Below are 17,576 nucleotides of genomic sequence, written 5' to 3' on the forward strand. Positions count from 1 at the left end.
ATGCTTGTGAATGCAGATCAATGCTAGTTCTCACTCTCTACCTCTACTTGCAAAATCACCCTCTCCCACCACAGAAAAGGAACATCTTACTAGTAGTACAATAGAAGCATAGTATATTGCCCCAAGCTCCCCAAGCTGTAAAGGTCTTAAGGATGCCAACAAAAGTACAATTCTGAATTTTAGTATTATTTAAGGACTTTTTCCCATTTCAAACCTACATGCATGGTTTTTTACATAGTTGTATCAGTTATCTATCACTGCTTACCAAACCACCCTGAAACTTAGTAGCATAAAATACAGCATTCTATTTGCTCACAATTCTGTTGGTCAGCCATTAGCACTATGTTTAGCTGCTGGTTCTCCTACTGGTCTCACCTGGGATCACTCATGTGTCTGAAGTCATCAGGCAGCCAGATTACCTCGTTCACATGTCTGGTACTTAGTGCTGGGCTATTGCTTCTGCATGTGGTCTCTCATTCTCAAGGAGGCTAGCCCAGTTTTTCATGGCAGTCTCAAGTAGAAAGACATGGACAAATCCTAAGGCATAAGCACTTTTGGAGCCTCTGCTTGTTTCATGTTTGCTATTAGCCACAATAAGATCCAAGGAAGGTAAAAAAGAGAGACCATCTCCTGATGGGAAGAGCAGAAGAGTCACATTGCAAAGGGGCAGGCATACAAGGATGGAAGGGGGAATTTCTGGCCAAGATGGAGGCCTAGGTAGATACATTTTACCTCCTCACACAACCAAAAGAAGGAGAACAACAAATGTAAAAACAACAAACCAGAACTGCCAGAAAATTGAACTGTGTGGAGGTCCGATGACCAAGGAGTTAAAGAAGAAGCATTCATCCAGACTGGAGGAGAGCTGGAGACGGGCAGCTGGGGCAGAGAGGACACATAGCAAGGTGACAGCTAGAGGATCAGGCGGCCCCACATTTGCATGCAGGTAAACCGGGAGAAACAGCTGGGGAGTGAGATAGCACACAATCCAGGGTTCCAGTGTGGGAAAAGAAAACCACAAAACCTCTGGCTGTAAAAGCCTGCTGGGGCGGATGGAGGGGACGAGTGTTGCAGCAGCGGGAGAAACTCCCAGCCTCACAGGAGACTCTGTTGGAGAGACCCACAAGGCCCAAGAATGTACACAAACCCACTGACCCAGGAATCAGCACCAGAAGGGCCCAATTTGCTTGTGGGCAGCAGGGGAAGTGACTTATGGCCATCCAAGAATTGAGCAAGCGGCATTGTTCCCTCTCTGGGCCCTCCCCCACATACAGAGCCCCAGTGCAGTGAGGTGGGCTGCCCCGCCCTGGCAAATATTTAAGGCTCTGCCCCTTAAAATATAACAAGAGTACTGAGACAAACAAATATGGCCCAAATGAAATAATAGATCAAAACTCCAGAAAAAAATACAACTAAGGGATGAAGAGCTAGCCAACCTATCAGATGCACAGTTCAAAACACGTAATCAGGATGCTCACAGAAATGGTTGAGTATGGTCACAAAATAGAAGGAAAAGTGAAGGCTATGCAAAGTGTAATAAAGAAAAAAATACAGCAAACCAACAGTGAAGGGAAGGAAACTGGGACTCAAAGATTTGGAGCAGAAGGGAGAAATAAACATTTAACTGGAACAGAATGAAGAAACAAGAATTCAAAAAAATGAGAGCCTTAGGAACCTCCAGGACAACTTTAAACGTTTCAACAGCCAAATCAGTAATGCCAGAAGAAGAGCAAGAAATCAAAAACTTACTTGTAAAAATAATGAAGGCAAATTTCCCCAATTTGGCAAAGAAAATACACTTCCAGGAGATCCAGGAAACTCAGAGAGTCCCAAAGAAGTTGGACCCAAGTAAGCACACACCAAGGCACATCATAATTACATTACCCAAGATTAAAGATAGGGAGAGAATCTTAAAAGCAGCAAAAGAAAAGCAGAGAGTTAGTTACCTACAAAGGAGTTCCCTTAAGACTATCAGCTGATTTCTCAAAAGAAACCTTGCAGGCAAGAAGGGGCTGGCAAGAAGTATTCCAAGTCATGAAAAGCAAGGACCTACATCCAAGATTACTGTACCCAGCAAAGCTCTCATTTAGAATGGAAAGGCAGTTAGAGAGCTTCCCAGATAAGGTCAAGTTAAAGGAGTTCATTGTCACCAAGCCCTTCTGATATGAAATGTTAAAGGGATTTATCTAAGGAAAAGAAGATCAAAACTATGAACAGTAAAATGACAACAAACTCACAACTATCAGTAACTGAAGCTAAAAACAACAAACTAAGCAAACTAGAACAGGAACAGAATCACAAAAATCAAGATCACATAGAGGGTTATCAGTGGGGAGATGGTAGGGGGAAATGGGGGAAAGCTACAAGGAATAAGAAGCATAAATAGTAGGTACAAAATAGACAGGGGAAGGTTAAGAATAGTATAGGAAATGGAGAAGCCAAAGAACTTATATGTAACATAAACTAAAGGGGCGGGGTGGGGGGATCTTGGAGGAAGGGAGGTACAGGGCGAAGGGGAATAAAGGTGAGAAAAGAATGGGGATAAAAGGATGGAAGGGAATTGTAGGTATTTTTTTGCAATCTACCACAGCAGTTTTACTCATTCTTTTGTTTGTTTGTTTAGTTGCCAATGTTTAAAAATTGGAGCTTCATATAAAAGTTCTATTTGGAAAAATCACCTAGCCTACTTAACCCATTTACATTTCTTGACTGGCCTGTTGCATTTGAGTTTGTAAAAACTGGCAAAAAAAATCTGGCAAGAACATACATTTGATATATGGTTTCTTCCTTCCTGAATACTCTTAGCCATGAAGTTGATACCGTACCATGGCTTAGAATAGCCAAGATGAAGGACGAAGGAGTCATGGGGAAAGTGACTGGAAAATAATCCCTTAGTCTGTTTTCAGAGAAATAAAGGCATTAGGAAACAAGATTATTAAAGAATTTTTTTAAATTTAGGCAATTAAGAGGAGCAATAATAGTAAACATCAGTGCTTCAGGCTCTGAAATGTTCACCTAGCTCATCCTTGGGAGACACCTGTGGAGAGCTGTCTAGATCTGGTCCCTGTTTCAGGCAGCTATGTGTAAATCCGAGTCAGAGCACAATTCATTTTCTCACTGCTCTCTAGAGAGTGAACACTCTTCCCTATTCATTTCTCACCTGAGACAGGACTGAGTAGAGAAGTCTCTGCCACACACAGAGTAGACACTAACTACTACAGTAAATTCTCTGCCATTAGTAATAAGTGTTTTTTCAACTGGAACAAATCATTAGCTAATCTTAACATCAGGAGAAGAGGAGGCAGGCCTCAGAAAACTCTTCCAGAAACAGCCTGAGGTCAGTAAACAGAGGCAGTTGTGTAAGCAGTTAGTTGAAATTAAACATTCTGGACTTTCTCCCTACTTTATCAGTTAGGCAATTCTTGTCATTAGTTTGGGTGACCTGTTGACCAGTGAGCACAGCGAAGTGGTGAGCATAAGAACATTTGGAGAGTGGTTTGAAGAAGAAACAAGCGTTTTGGCTTCATACTCTCTCTGGGCTTGAGTTTCCTGAAGTCACCAGTCCTCAGCAGAAGGAAAATGGCTGAATTGAAGGTAAGAAACTATAAAGTTTGCTATGGCTACTTCAGCCAGAACTTATGGAAGCTCCTGAAAATCCTGTAGCATCAGATTGGAAACGACTTAGGCCCTGGTCCAAGCCCCTGTCTTCAGTCTTCACTGTGGTGTCCATAGGCATGGCTGGGAATGGGGGAGTGGAGGAGGTCGATGGGGAAGAGATGACTTTAAGAGCGATAAAGATCTTACTATCAGTCTCTTGCTTTTGTTCATTTCAAATATTGTCTTGGGAATCTGTAGATATCAAAAGTGTTCCTTCCCACTATGGACAGATTTCTCACTGTTTTCTTTTCCAGTCTCCCACTCTCCAACACCTTTCTATTACTGCAGCTTCCTGGACTGCCTCTAGCTGACCAATTAGATATGTTTAATCTACTCAGTTATTTTGAGGCCCACAAGCAACCCTTGGCCAGGAGAAGTCCTAGCACTTCTGTGAGAAATAATTCCTTTTTAACATTTAATGTGCAACTGAAAAATATGCGTGGATTGTGTGCAATGGCACAGCACACACAGAGAGCCCTGCATGTTCTGGGGTCCAAGAATGTCTCAGCTAAATTTCAGTTGTTGCAGAGACAGCCGAGTTGAGATCCCCTGGAGGTGGTCAGACATATGGATCTTGATCTCAGGGGAGTGGGTAAGGCTAAGAGAACAGATATGGGACGTCATCATATCAAAGGCGTAGTTGAAGTCTTGGAAGAGGGAGAGTGCATGAAAACTGTGTTTCCTGATGAAAATCCTATGGGGAGTTCAGCAGGGGTTGGAAACATCCTTACCATTTATGAATAAATTATATTTAAAATCCTATCCTGCTGAAATCTGCAAGTAACTTATTATGCACAGAGCCCGCGCACCAATGTAAATTGCATGCTGGTCTTTGTTCTCAGTTTCAAAAGCATTCTTTCCAGCCTGCTGTCTGATCTCCAAGAGAAAAGGTTAGTTCTAGAGATCAGGATCCAAACACAGAAAGCCAGATTGCATCATTCTAATCAATAAGCATTATATGTTTAAATATATTTCTCAGTTTTTATTTTAATGGATATGTGAACACAAAGCCTCAGGTAAAATCACATTTACATAAAAGCACAACTGGGGGAAGAAAATTCAAAAGATAAAACAATAAAATTAAATTTAAAAGACCACTATGTTCTTAAATTACTTCACTTTTACAAGTCTTGATTTCCCCATTTCTAAAACAAACAGCTTCAACATGCAGACTTTGGGCCCCACCAACAAGTATTGATTCACTAGGTCAGGGTCTGCATTTAACAACCTTCTGAGGCGATCCTTACAATTAGCCAAAGATAGGTCCCACTGGTCTACATAATTATTGTATTAATTTCTTGTTTCTACTGTAACAACTTACCACACATTTAGTGGCCTAAAACTATGCATTTATTCTCTTACAGCTCTCTGGGTTAGAATTCTGAAATCAGTTTCCCTAGGCTAATATCAAGGTGTTGGCAAGGCACTTCCTTTTGGAGACTCAAGGGGAGAATCCATTTCCTTGCCTTTTCCAGCTTCTAGAGGCTTCCCTCATCCCTTGACTTGTGGTCTCTTCCTTCATCTTCAGAGTGCATCAGTCCAATCTCTGCTTCCAACACATCACCTTTCCCTTTTCTGTAGTCAAACCTCCCTCTACCTCCCTCTAATAAGGACACTTACGATTATATTTAGGGCACACCCCCCCAAAAAACTAGGCTTTGTCCCCATCTCAAGATCCTTAACTTAATCACATCTGCAATATAAGGTCAGCAAAAATCACATCTCTTTTGCTATATAAGGTAACACTTTCAACTTGCAGGGATGAACGTATAAATATATTTGAGGGTCATTTTCAGCCTACCGCAATAAGCTGCAAGTTTCCTAACAATCTATAGTCTATGTTCCCAACAAGGTGAATTAGATATACCGGACTCTTTACAGAATAAAAATGGTAGCTGTAGCTCCACCTCTACCCTGACTTCTCTCTCCCTCCTACATGCCCAGGAAAAGGAGATGAGGTGCACCATCTGCTCATCCCATCAGGGTGTTACCCTGGATCAGAGTCAATAGAAAACACCTCATAAAACTACCCTTAACAAATAAATCATATCCTGGGGACAAGGTGAAAATTAAAAAGCTGTATACGAGGGAGCTGCCAAAGAACTGATGGTACTGAAGTTACATGAAGCTCAGTAATTCGTTCATTTATTTAGAAAAGACACATATAATTCTCTTGGAATGAAATGAAATCATATTTTTATGTTGGATGAAATTATTCAGAAATCTGGACTGCAGAAAACATACAAACACACTCACTAAATGTTAGGCTTTTTTGGTAAAAGGTATATTTGTACACAGTCACCGAATCAGCTGGAGTTGAAAGCTTGGATTTCCACAGCAGATAAAACCAGAGTTTAGATTTGGTTCTTGATGTCAAAGCCTCAGGAAAGCAGCTGCAGAAAACTGTTTCCTTAATTCAGATACCTTCAGCAATGAGGGACATGGAATTTTAAATCTCTAACAAACTCATTTGTAGTTTTTCTCTCAGTGGATTAGGAAAACCAACTGATTTGATGGTGACTCAGCAGTTTCCACTATCCTCTTCAGTCAATTCGCCACAGCTAAGATTGAGGAAGTGATTCAGAGCTCACACATCTCTGGGAGCTGGGTAGCTCCCTTCCAAACTACCAGCTGTTTTTTCTACCTTCTTTGCCATTTTTTAAAGCAATATGAAGCAAATGCTTCAGAACTCCATATACTAAGTCCCTTTTCCCTTGTTCTGAACATATCCAACTGTGGACTGTATTCTGAGGCCAGTAGTTGCAAAGAATGGGGCAGGCTAATGAGTAAATTGACCCGTGCCTGCCACAGAGATGGGCTGCATTCCTCAGCACTCACACCTTCCTGCCTCTCAGGAAAAGAGAAACAACGAGGCAGCTGAACAAAATAAAGGCACTGTGACACACTGTGGCTTCATTCACAGATTGGTCTAAAATTCCATTTTGCAAAATTTAGGGTCATTACCATTTCTCAGCAGCTCAAATTCAATCGTGTTGATGGTGAGCATGAGGTTCACTTACAGAGAAGAAAATTGTGTTCCGTGGAGAGTCAGAATGCTGGAGAGTCTCTACCATTTCCCCTGCAAAAGTAATTCCAAACTGCATGCTGCTGGTGTTAACCAATTTGTATATAATAGAACTGCATGTTTTTAGTGCTGATAGATTTTCAAATATACCAAAAAAAAAAAAAAAAAGTGTCGGGAGGCAAAAAGAAGAATTTCACTTCCATTGCTTTCTAAGTCACAACACTTCACATTTGATACCCCTTCCAAATATAGACAGCTGTTGGCCAGATCATCACTTACACATGCAGGCGCATTGCATCAAACTCATCCTTCTCCATGCTGCTGAGAAGTCTGGAGGGTTTACCCTCCACCCACTTACATACTTCTTATATCTCTTAAACACTTGTGCTGGGATGGTGGCATTTCACTCCCTGAGCAAGGCTGAGCTTTCCTGAGCTAAAATTAAGTACATTTATTAGGAACAGCTATGGGGAAAAAATAGCCACTTGTTTTGATGTTCAAGTTAGAAAAAAAGGAGATTCTAACCTCACAACGGCATACATATGTTCATATTATGATAGGGTCTAATGACAACTAAATCAAGCAATAGGTATCTATTGAGTACCTTCTATAAACCAGGCACAGGGCGTATAGAGGTACACAGGGGTGCTACAGTCTCAGACTTCATGGAGCTTATAAACTAGCAGATGGGGCAGACAGTGAACAAGAGGTGTGTTAAGTGTTGTAACGATGAGTTTTGTGGGCTCCACATACGTTACTTTGTTGAGAAACTCCCCTAAATTTATTTTCTCTGGGTGCAAACAAATGGCAATTAAGATAGACTCCATGTTGCTATGGTGGACAGATTCTGGTCTGTCATCTCTCCTGAAAGCCACCCATATCTTCAAACTTCATTTATATATTCATTCCATAGATGAGCCAGATAAAAGTAGTCTTCTACCTGCAGTGAGGATAATTTGGAAAGCTTTCTCTCAAGGGCTTTGCTATCAGACTGGAACCATGCGCGTCTTTATAGTTGCTTGTTTCTGATGGGTAGGGAGTGGAGCTCCCCAAATTCAAGGAGGTTGTAATCTAAGCCCAGCAAGATCCTACAAATCTGGATAAGGTGATGCATGAGCCAATCAGGAAGTCCCTCATGGAACCAGAATTAAAGAACCTGTTCTTGGAGTAGAATAATTAAGAACAAGCCCATAAATTGACTAAGTATAGCAAAAGATGAAGAGTCAATATCCAGCACTCTTCCCCCAACTAATTGGCAGTCTTTAAAATTCACACAGAACATATTATCTTCCCTAAGTTGTTCACAGGCCAAGACATAACAAATCATATATTACGTATGAAAAATCTACACACGTGTCCATATAGAAACTCCTACCTTTGTAGGCTGTCAATTTGTGAAATGCTCTTTAAATCCCATTAATGGTAGTCTTTGTGTCTGTCACATGCAGTACATTTCTGGATTTGGGAACGAATGTGCCTCAGAGGACCCTCGCTGCCCTGGTGCCCTGCCAGAAGGACAGGTATGAGTAAATAGATTATCAGCTTGCAGAGCTCTATATTATAGGAAGGAATGGCTGGCCCTCAGGCAAAGCACCTCTACCCATCACAGCTCTTATAATTTAGCCTGTGAAGTGTCTTGGAGTTTTACAAATCATTAGGACAACTGGGATACAGAACAATGACAATACAAAGAATATAGTTGGATGGTGGATATTTTATGGCAAAACACCCAATCCAAAATAGTAAGACTAACTTTAGGACTTTCAGGAGGATCCCCTAGGTCCAAGGCTAAGGGAACTTTTTTGTAATTCCCTTGTACAGCATGAGACATGACAATGATGACAAAATAATTAGTCCTAAAATTGTGTGCACACTAGTGTGCACATTAGTGTTGATTCACACTAGTGTTGGTTACAACTTTAAAAAAAAAAAAATTTTTTTGAATACTATTTTATGGCATGAACAAATGCTCATGATTTAGGGTTTCCTCTTTTAAAAAAAGTTTGGATTATTACAGAACCATACATATCATAATATCCCTTACATTTTGGAGGATAAAAATGGAAATATACCAATATGTCAAAATTGGGTTATTTCTTTATTTGAAATAATGGGCTTTATTTTATAAATTTTTCTACAATTAGCAGGTATTACTGTTCTAATCAAGGGAAAAAGTCACCTAAAAGTTATTACAAGAAGTATATATGAGTTGGGGATGGTCATATGTAGTGCCCAGGACATCCTCATTCAGGACAGAATTTTCCCATGAGTTGCTTGTGGGAAGGTGGGATGCATTTCTGGTTGGAGTGATGTTATTTATTACCTTCTTTGTTTTAGAACAATCCTCAAGTTTGTCCCTACAATTTGTATGCTGAGCAGCTCTCCGGATCAGCTTTTACTTGTCCACGGAGCACCAATAAGAGAAGGTATGAGGATTAGGTTAATTCTGACTTGCAGACTGTGGGAGCTATGACTGCTACTTACTGCTGCCTCGTGCACCCTGGCCACAGCCTCACAGGGCTGCCCAAGATCTAACTTCATACCGGCTGTGCTCTGGATCATGGTCAGAGGAGGACAGACCTCGTCTCCAGCTGCTGTGACTGGTGGAGGAAGCTGAGAGAGCAGATGCATAGAGCCTGGAAACACACATGTCCAGGTGCATCTACAAATTCTTACTTGTGCTCAGAAGAAAATGTTGCTAATAATCTGGCCTTACCTTAAGGATTGTCTGATTGAATTTTGGATTTTGGTTTACTTGTTTGTTTTATACAATGATTAACTCAAAATTATAGAAGATTGAGCACAGTATCTTCCTCACCTGAATGTTCTTTGTATGACAAGTTTGATAATCCAAGCTTGGGTAGTAAAAAGGTCATGAACTACAGCCATTTGTGGTTTGAGTTGGTAAGGTTTTTACTCTTTGGAATTTGCCTTTGTTGGAAATCAGCACATTTATATTCCATGTTTACCCTAACCTTGCAAGCCAGGTCAATGAACTCACTCCCTTGATTTACTCCTAAGGGGCAGGTTAATGCAGTAGCTGTTGTGGTTTGGGGAGGCAGTAACTATTTTGATTTAAACATGCAGCAAATTTTAGTCCAGGGCACCTGTGCGGAGGTCTGCTACTGATATTGGAGAATTGGATAGGTGGGCAGGTGGTCTCGTACTGCTTCATGGAAGGGACAGGGTTTATCTCCACAAAGTCTTCCTGAGAAGTAAATAAGATAATGAGTATAGAAACATGATAGACCACACAAATGATGGATTGTTCCCCTTAGTGGTTAATCACGCCCACTCTGGGGTCAGGCCCCATGAGTTTCAATCCTGAGTCCTACTCTTTCCAGCTATGAACTTGGAAAAGACATCTACCCTCTCAGAGCCTCAGATTCCTCACTTGCCAAAAAGATAAGAGTGGTATTTCATAGTTGTTGTGAGGATTAAAGGAAAGAATGTATGTAAAGTGCTTAGCACATTGCCTGGCACAGGATGAGTGCTCGGTTAATATTAATTATGAAAATCATTATTATTGCCGTCATAGCAGAGTTTCTGCCTCTAATACAGGGTATCCCTAAGACACTGTCAGAGAACTGAGTGTGAGATATGGCAGGGGCCATGCTACCATGCCAATATCAATATGGCTTCACTCTTGTTAGATATTCACATAGAGGGAAAAAGAAATAGTTTCCCATACTTGTCAAAAATCAGTGGCTAATTCTATTAATTTCTATTTCATCATCTCTGTGCAAGCCCAAATAGTCAAGGTAAGGTAAACATAGACAATTCCTGTCTAATCCAATTTATGACAACCTGGCCTCTATGACTTTGTGTCCTATTCACTAAAGGGACACCTAGACTCTGGACTCTGTTGCCTGCCCCCATTATTCAGCAATATCTTCAGCCAGCAGGAGCTAAACTCTGATCCAGGGGGCTGAAAATGAGCTATTGGCATTTCATTAAGGAGCTGGCACCAGTCTCTGAATCAGAATTAAATTTCTGTCCAGCCCAATATAGTGCTGCCTAGAGCTTTTTATAAACTCAGCTAAAAAACAAGGGACACTAGACATGGCTCACCCATCTGTTTAGAACTTTTCAATGATATCCACAAGAATTTTGTGAAAATTATAAAAATTTCCAGTGGGAAGGTGGAGCCAATCCCATCCATAGGTGAGCAAGCCTAAAATTCTTAGTTAGTTGCTACTCATTAAAACCACAGAATGCAGAACCCCCATGAAACTATCTCTCAAGGATTAATTTTTTTTGTATTGGATAACTAATCCCTTAGCTCCTTAAAAAGTAAGGTTAGGACAGGGAATGTGGAAAATTTGGACTATCATAAAAACCCAGAGGATTAGAGGTTGACAGTCAATTCAACATGAATCTGATCATTGAGCACTCCCTGTGTACCAGGCATTCTAGGGACATAAATTCTGAATCCTCACAACCACCCTAGGAGATAAGAATGAAAAACATGAGGTCAAGAAAGTTTTTTAACTTGCTCGTGATTTAAGATACATTCACACTCTCAACTCCATAGACTACCAAAAACTGAAGCAGCTTATTTTTTGATGCCCTAAAGTCCAAGGTCTGAGGTCATATTATCTAGAAATCAAATGGAAACTGAACAAATCTAACCTTTTGATCTCTCCAATGGCTCAGTGTGCAGCTAGGTCTACTCCACCCCCTGAAGTAGACTCTCCTAAGGCTTAAAGGACCAGAGCCTGTTCAAGCTTCTCTGGTCTTCTATTGTCAGAGGTAATATTCCTCTTCCTTCTGTACTGTGTCAGGGAAATGGTCTCTGAAAGGACTTGAGTTCCTTCTAGTGTTTTAGTGTTCCTCTCAACTTCTGGAGGGTTGTCCTCCTGGTGTCCTTTAAAATTTCTTCATCAGTCTTCTTTTCCTCCTGAAGCCTGAGCTCTGGGTCCTGGCAGCAAAATCGTTGTCTAGTATATATAGTATAGTATATATCAAGAGGGAAGGAAGGAAGGAGGGAAGGAAGGAAGGAAGGAAGGAGGGAAGGAAGGAAGGAAGGAAGGAAGGAAGGAAGGAAGGAAGGAAGGAAGGGAGGGAGGGAGGAAGAGAGGGAGGGAGGGAGGGAGGGAGGAAAAATGTACTGTAAGAAAATAAGGACAGATGGTCTTATAATTTTGAAGTACAGAAGTGTTCATTTCGTAAACCTCTTACAAATTAATATCAAGGAGACGAATAACCCAAGAGAAAGATGTAAAGGACTTGTAAAAGTAATTCATAGAAAAATTACAAAGGTCTAATAAATATACAGATTCTCAACCTTACTCATAATAAAGAAATTACAAAATTCAAGTAAAATATTTTTTACCTGTAATGGAAAAAATTATTAATAATACCCCATATTTGTGAAGAGGTGGGTGATTAGGCTTCCACATATTTTTGTTGTGAGAATAAAGCAGTACAATGATTTGGCAGTTTTGCTCATATATGCATTAGACATATCTGAGAAGATATACAAGAAAACTGTTGAACTCTGGTGCCTCTGAGGATTGGCCCTGAAGAAGCTGGAGGAGAAAGCCATTTACCTTTCAGGGCTTTTTGAATTACTTGAATTATGTTTACCACTGGCATGTATTATGTTTATAATTTTAAAGAAGAAAACTGATTTATATATCAAAAATATAAAACAAAGAAAGCACCCATATCTTCTCAGTCTACGAAGGAGTCATTGTCCTCACCTTCCAGAGCAAGAATTGGTGTCCAGTGATATATATAAGCTAATATTTTTCCATGGACTTTCCTACACAGATATCCTTCAAGGCACTTTCTTTTCCTTTATAGTTGACATTATGAGAGACAATTCTTCATCCTTTGTCAGTGTGGGAATAAACAAGAGCCAGAACCTTAATGTGAAGAGTGATGGGTAGAGTGGAAAGGTGAGAAGAGGCCAGGGTTATGGGCAGCAGTGGTTGTTAAGAAGTGGAGCTATGTCATTGCTTGTAAAGTCCACAGATCGTGTTGACTTGGGCATTTTCCTGATGGTACTTCCTGATCCAGTCTGTATATCACTCATAACATCTCCCTAAGACATGTGTACTTGTTTCCTCCCAGCTGGCTGTATAGGATTCTGCCTTCAGTTTCTCATAAGCCCTTTGAATCCATTGACCAAGGCCATGTCACTCACAACTGGGATGAAGTTGATCCTGATCCTAACCAGGTAACTGGATTCTATGAATTAGAACATACTATGTATACAAAGCCCTGAATATAAATATTTAAGTTAAGCCTGGGTCTTTGAGAAATTAGACAATTTAAAAATATAAATACTAAATTGTATCTGTTGTTTGCTCAAACTTGGGTGGGAATTTTGGATTTGATTGTTTGCATGAATGCGTGTGTGTGTGTGTGTGTGTGTGTGTGTGTGTGTGTGTGTATAAACTTGTGTTTTTCTAGCCTAATGGCATCTGGGCAGTCACACAAGTGGTTCAGACTCGGCAGGAGTGCCAACATGAGTTGGATGAATGGAAACTATATAGGCTAATGAAAATATCTACATAACCATAGATTGGTTTGTTTGCTTTAATCTAAATCTACCATAATGTAGAAAACACACTGAACACTCATATCTGAGAAAAGGTTTCTGGTATACAGATGAGAGACTTGTTGTCTGAGCTGTATTCTGTAAATTTATTGTGGTGACAGATTGCTGTTACATTCTCTGTCTAAGTTTCCTAGGAACTTACATTTCTTGCCTAAGTTTCCTTCTTTTGTTTGAGTGACCAGAGGGCTTTTCCTTTGGGCATCAGTATTTATGTGCTTCACTTTCAGTAATGAGTCCGACTCGATACTATAATGGACTAGCTATATATATTTTTTCCTTCTGAGAACTCCATTATATGCCCTTTGTCCCTGAGCTTAGGTAAATGTCACTGATAACAGGTATATAGTGCAGGCAGAAAGACAGACCTGGGTTTGCATCCCTGTCCTTCTACTACCTGCTGTGTCTTTGAGCCATGGTATTTTCCCTGTAAATTGGTATGATAACCTGCTGTGCAGTGCTATTGTGAAGATTATGTAACAGAACAGGTGTGAAGGTGCTTCAAACAGTGCCTGGCACACAGTCATTTGATGTATTCACCTGATGGCAGCGGTACTACCTATAAATTGCAGAATTTAGATTTAGATAAATTTGTTTTTCCATTTTACATCATTTTTTATTCTGAGGTGCTGTCTGCCAAGCCAGCAGAAAACAATTTCATCTTCATCTTGACTGGGAATTGCTGGTCTTAAAGGATCGGAAAGTAGGAGTGAGGGTTGGGCCTTGCTGCTTGGTCCTTCCCACCAGGTAGAGTTTGAGACACCTGTTGTTCTGCTGCTGTTATACCAGGTTGGTCATGGAATCACCTACAAGGCCACTTCTGGTCCTGTTCTCCTGGATATGCCACACACGCATTCCCTCCTTCTGGGAGTTGTCAGGTCACAGATTCAAGAACCCTGCTCTGTACCAAAGTCCACACAAAACAGTCCCTCTCTCTACCTCCATCCCCTTTCCAAAGCCCAAGAAAATCTGCTGCCTCCCCTTGGTTTACCAAGACATTTGTCTATACCTACAAATCTTCTTCCTCTAAATGCTTAGATGTTTTTGTAGAACCAGAATAATTCATAGTCACTTTTGATTTTCTGCTCTGTTCCATCTCTTCCCTAGTTATGGAAATCTCAGAGAATTAAGTACTGCTTGAATGCTACTTACTCCCCTCCATCAAAGACAGAAAAGGAGACATTCAGAGTGGGGAAAATGTGAGCTAACAACTTCAAAAACCATCCACCTCACCGCCATTTTGAAACCAGGATATTTTGTCTCAGCTTCCACTTGTGTGAAGTTTAATGCATGAAGCAGCATCCTTCCCAGTTTACCACTAGCCTGTATGCTGCCCTTGAGCATATTGGAAAGAGTCAGTCCCTGCTCCAACCACCAACTCTGCAGACACAGTCCCCTGCCAAAGCACAGGGTTGGGCTTTCAGCTCCTGCCTCTTTTTCCTTCTGCTGTTCAGAGCCCTTGTGTGGGACACAATTTGTACAACCAACCTAAGGATCCTTAGTTCACTTCGTCCTTGAGTTTCACCAGGGTTTCTAACCCAATACCATCTTACCACCTTTTCTTCCACTCTGGGTTTAGGAATGCATCTGGTAGACCATCCTCAATTAATCACTTACCTCACTCATTTAACCATTTACCGCATTCATGTAACCATTTACTTCCCTACTCATCTCATAAAGGACCATAAAACATTCTAGCCAAAGTCACTGCTTGTTCTCTGAGAATTTGCTTGACTTCTTGGTGGATTACATCTTAAATTCTCTAATTTCTCCCTTACAGTTACAATGGCCATATTTGTTTGTTTTTGATTAATAAATAGACCAGACTGATTAATAATGTGATTCCATCTTCCATTAGAAAATATAAAGAATTAATAACTGTACTTTGGCAGCTTTCCTGGTTGGGTAAAATAAATTAAGCATTTATTATATACTATTTTTGGAATGTTGAGAGGGTATTTGGACCACAATAAGTTTTCTATTTTCTTCAAGCAGTATGGAGAATCCCCAATTAAGTTTCTGATAGTTCTCTCAAGTAGTCAAATTGCATGCTATGCAAAGGAACAGGGTGTTTGTAAAACAGCAAGTAAGACAAAAATTAAGTATAAGTAAAATTATAACTGAAAAAAATTCCTTAAATCATCCATAAAATATAAGATACATGGTTTTGTGCCTGCTGTTCTGTATGTGCACTAGATTTGAGAACCACTGAGCTAGACTAAAAGAAGGATTACAGAAAAGGCCCATAGGCAGATGTTTGGGAATTCAAATCATGGGCACTTTAAGATAACTATCAAAAAACAAACAAACAAACAAACAAAAACAACTAGTGGTTATTTAATAACTAGGAGTAGAGTGGGGATTTTTAGTGTCCTGACTGCTTATCACATCCACATCAGTCATCCAAGCCTCTATAATCTTAATAAGTCTTCTAAGATTTGATTGTGGTTGTGTGGGCAACAGCGGAGCCCCACTTGTTTTATATTTTATTGAATGTTTAGGGTGGGGGGTAGATTTTAAACCTAGCCTTTAAGGAAAATGTGACTCTAGTGTGAGTGTAACATGTAATATATGCAGTATTATTCTTTTGTTACATATTATTATTTCTATGACTATTATTGTTACATTTCATTTAACATAAATATGCCTTTTTATAATATTATTTTGGAGTACAGGTGGCTTACCAATGGAAGCTAACTTTATCCCAACAGAATTTTTCTGGTTTCATCTTATTGTTAAGGTATTATACATTTATAAAAAACTCAAATGACATAGAACAGAATCAGAAATGGAAATCTCCTACCATAGGTGAGATTCAAGTATGCCATTTAGGCATGTTAATCAGTATTTCATAAATAATTAACATAAATCTCAGGAGGGGAGTTTGAGGCAACTGCATTAACAAACACAGGTTAATATAGAGGCATTAAAATAGCTGTATCAAAGGTTTCTGCTTACTTTTTAGTATATCTTCAATACATATTTATTTTCTCTGCCTTACCCCATATGTCCCATTTTAAACTTTCTTTGCATTTCTCCTGAACTTGTTACCTTTCCCATTTTGAGTTCCTTCAAACAGTTCTCCTATGGTGGCCACCAAATGAATTTCTTCTCCAATATTTCCCCTGCTCATTTTTGACTTGTGCTGACATACTTTGGGATTGGTGCTCCCCAGAACTCAATAGTGTCTCCATGAACACCAGCCCCATCGAGGCAGTAGTTTATCATCCGCCGTCCCGCTTCTGTTGCCCTGGTACACACACCCTGGCTGTTCATGCTACATCTATGCTTTTGTCTTTTCATTTATAACTTCTTGATGATTTAATATTTCTTTCCAATTTGATGCTTCATTAATAACCAAAGCAATCTGTATTTATCACTTTCCCCCCACCCTTATAACCTCTTCCAAATATATATTCCAGACTCTCACCAAAAAAGTCTTAAAAAATCATAATGAGGTTCCTATCTGACAATCTTTCTAGCTGAAGTCTGTATGATAGGCTTGTCTTCACCTGTCACCAATCAAATCAAATAATCCATCAGTTTCAACTCCCCACATTAGTCATCTCTGGGAATCAGAAGATCTGAGAATTACCTTATGTTTCCTCCATGAGAACATCATGGAATATGCTATCATCATTGTCATCTCTTCGATACCCTCCCAGGAAAAAGAGGACTATACCCACAAAATAATCATTTTCTTTTAGTGTATATTTAATGAACTCTCTAAGAATCAATGCAAACCCTTTTTAAGTGTATTTAGCTTTAGCCTGCGCACATAAAACAAGCTCAATCCATTAAAGTCTTATGTAAGAAATATAACCACTCTGACTGGTTGTGTCTCCGTGGGTTGGGCATCATCCTGCAAAACGAAGGGTCACAGGTTCCATACCCTGCCAGGGTCAGGGCACATACCTGAGTTGTGGGTTGTGCAAGAGGCAGATGATCAATGTTTCTCTTACACATCGATGTTTCACTACCTCTAGTTCACCCTCCCTTCCTCTCTCTAAAAATAAATAAGTAAAAGCTTTTTAACAAAAGAAATATACCTAATTTTGTTCATTATTCACCTTCTCCTAACTTCTGGAACCTCAGAGTTTATCAAACAAATCTGAGTCTGAGCTACCTAATTTTACAGGTTTCAATTAGTATTCCTTAATCAGTATTCCTCTTAAAGATAAGAGTCCTTTAAAGTTTATCTTTTTTATTACTACATCCTCAACCTCTTGATTGTTGGAAAGTCAGACTCTTGACCCAGTGAAGCCTCAGCTGAGAAGTTACCTTCTAGTTCTCTGTATAACTTGGACCAAGTGATAAACATTTCAAAGC

General features: G+C 39.9%; 1 protein-coding gene across 1 annotated transcript in view; it reads left to right on the forward strand.

Moving 5' to 3' along the window:
• The first annotated feature begins 3,392 nt into the window (after window positions 1-3,392).
• The window catches only part of HGD (homogentisate 1,2-dioxygenase), a 38,098-nt gene continuing 23,914 nt past the window's right edge, over window positions 3,393-17,576 (forward strand). The window contains exons 1-4 of the mRNA XM_054575252.1: window positions 3,393-3,594; window positions 8,131-8,202; window positions 9,020-9,108; window positions 12,761-12,866. Of these exons, the coding sequence (XP_054431227.1) occupies window positions 3,580-3,594; window positions 8,131-8,202; window positions 9,020-9,108; window positions 12,761-12,866 (282 nt within the window). The 5' untranslated portion in view covers window positions 3,393-3,579. The remainder of the gene's footprint in view (window positions 3,595-8,130; window positions 8,203-9,019; window positions 9,109-12,760; window positions 12,867-17,576) is intronic.

The sequence above is a fragment of the Pteronotus mesoamericanus genome, unplaced genomic scaffold, assembly GCF_021234165.1.
Source record: "Pteronotus mesoamericanus isolate MK-2021 breed Mesoamerican mustached bat unplaced genomic scaffold, CSHL_Meso_final contig_27, whole genome shotgun sequence".
Lineage (NCBI taxonomy): Eukaryota > Metazoa > Chordata > Mammalia > Chiroptera > Mormoopidae > Pteronotus > Pteronotus mesoamericanus.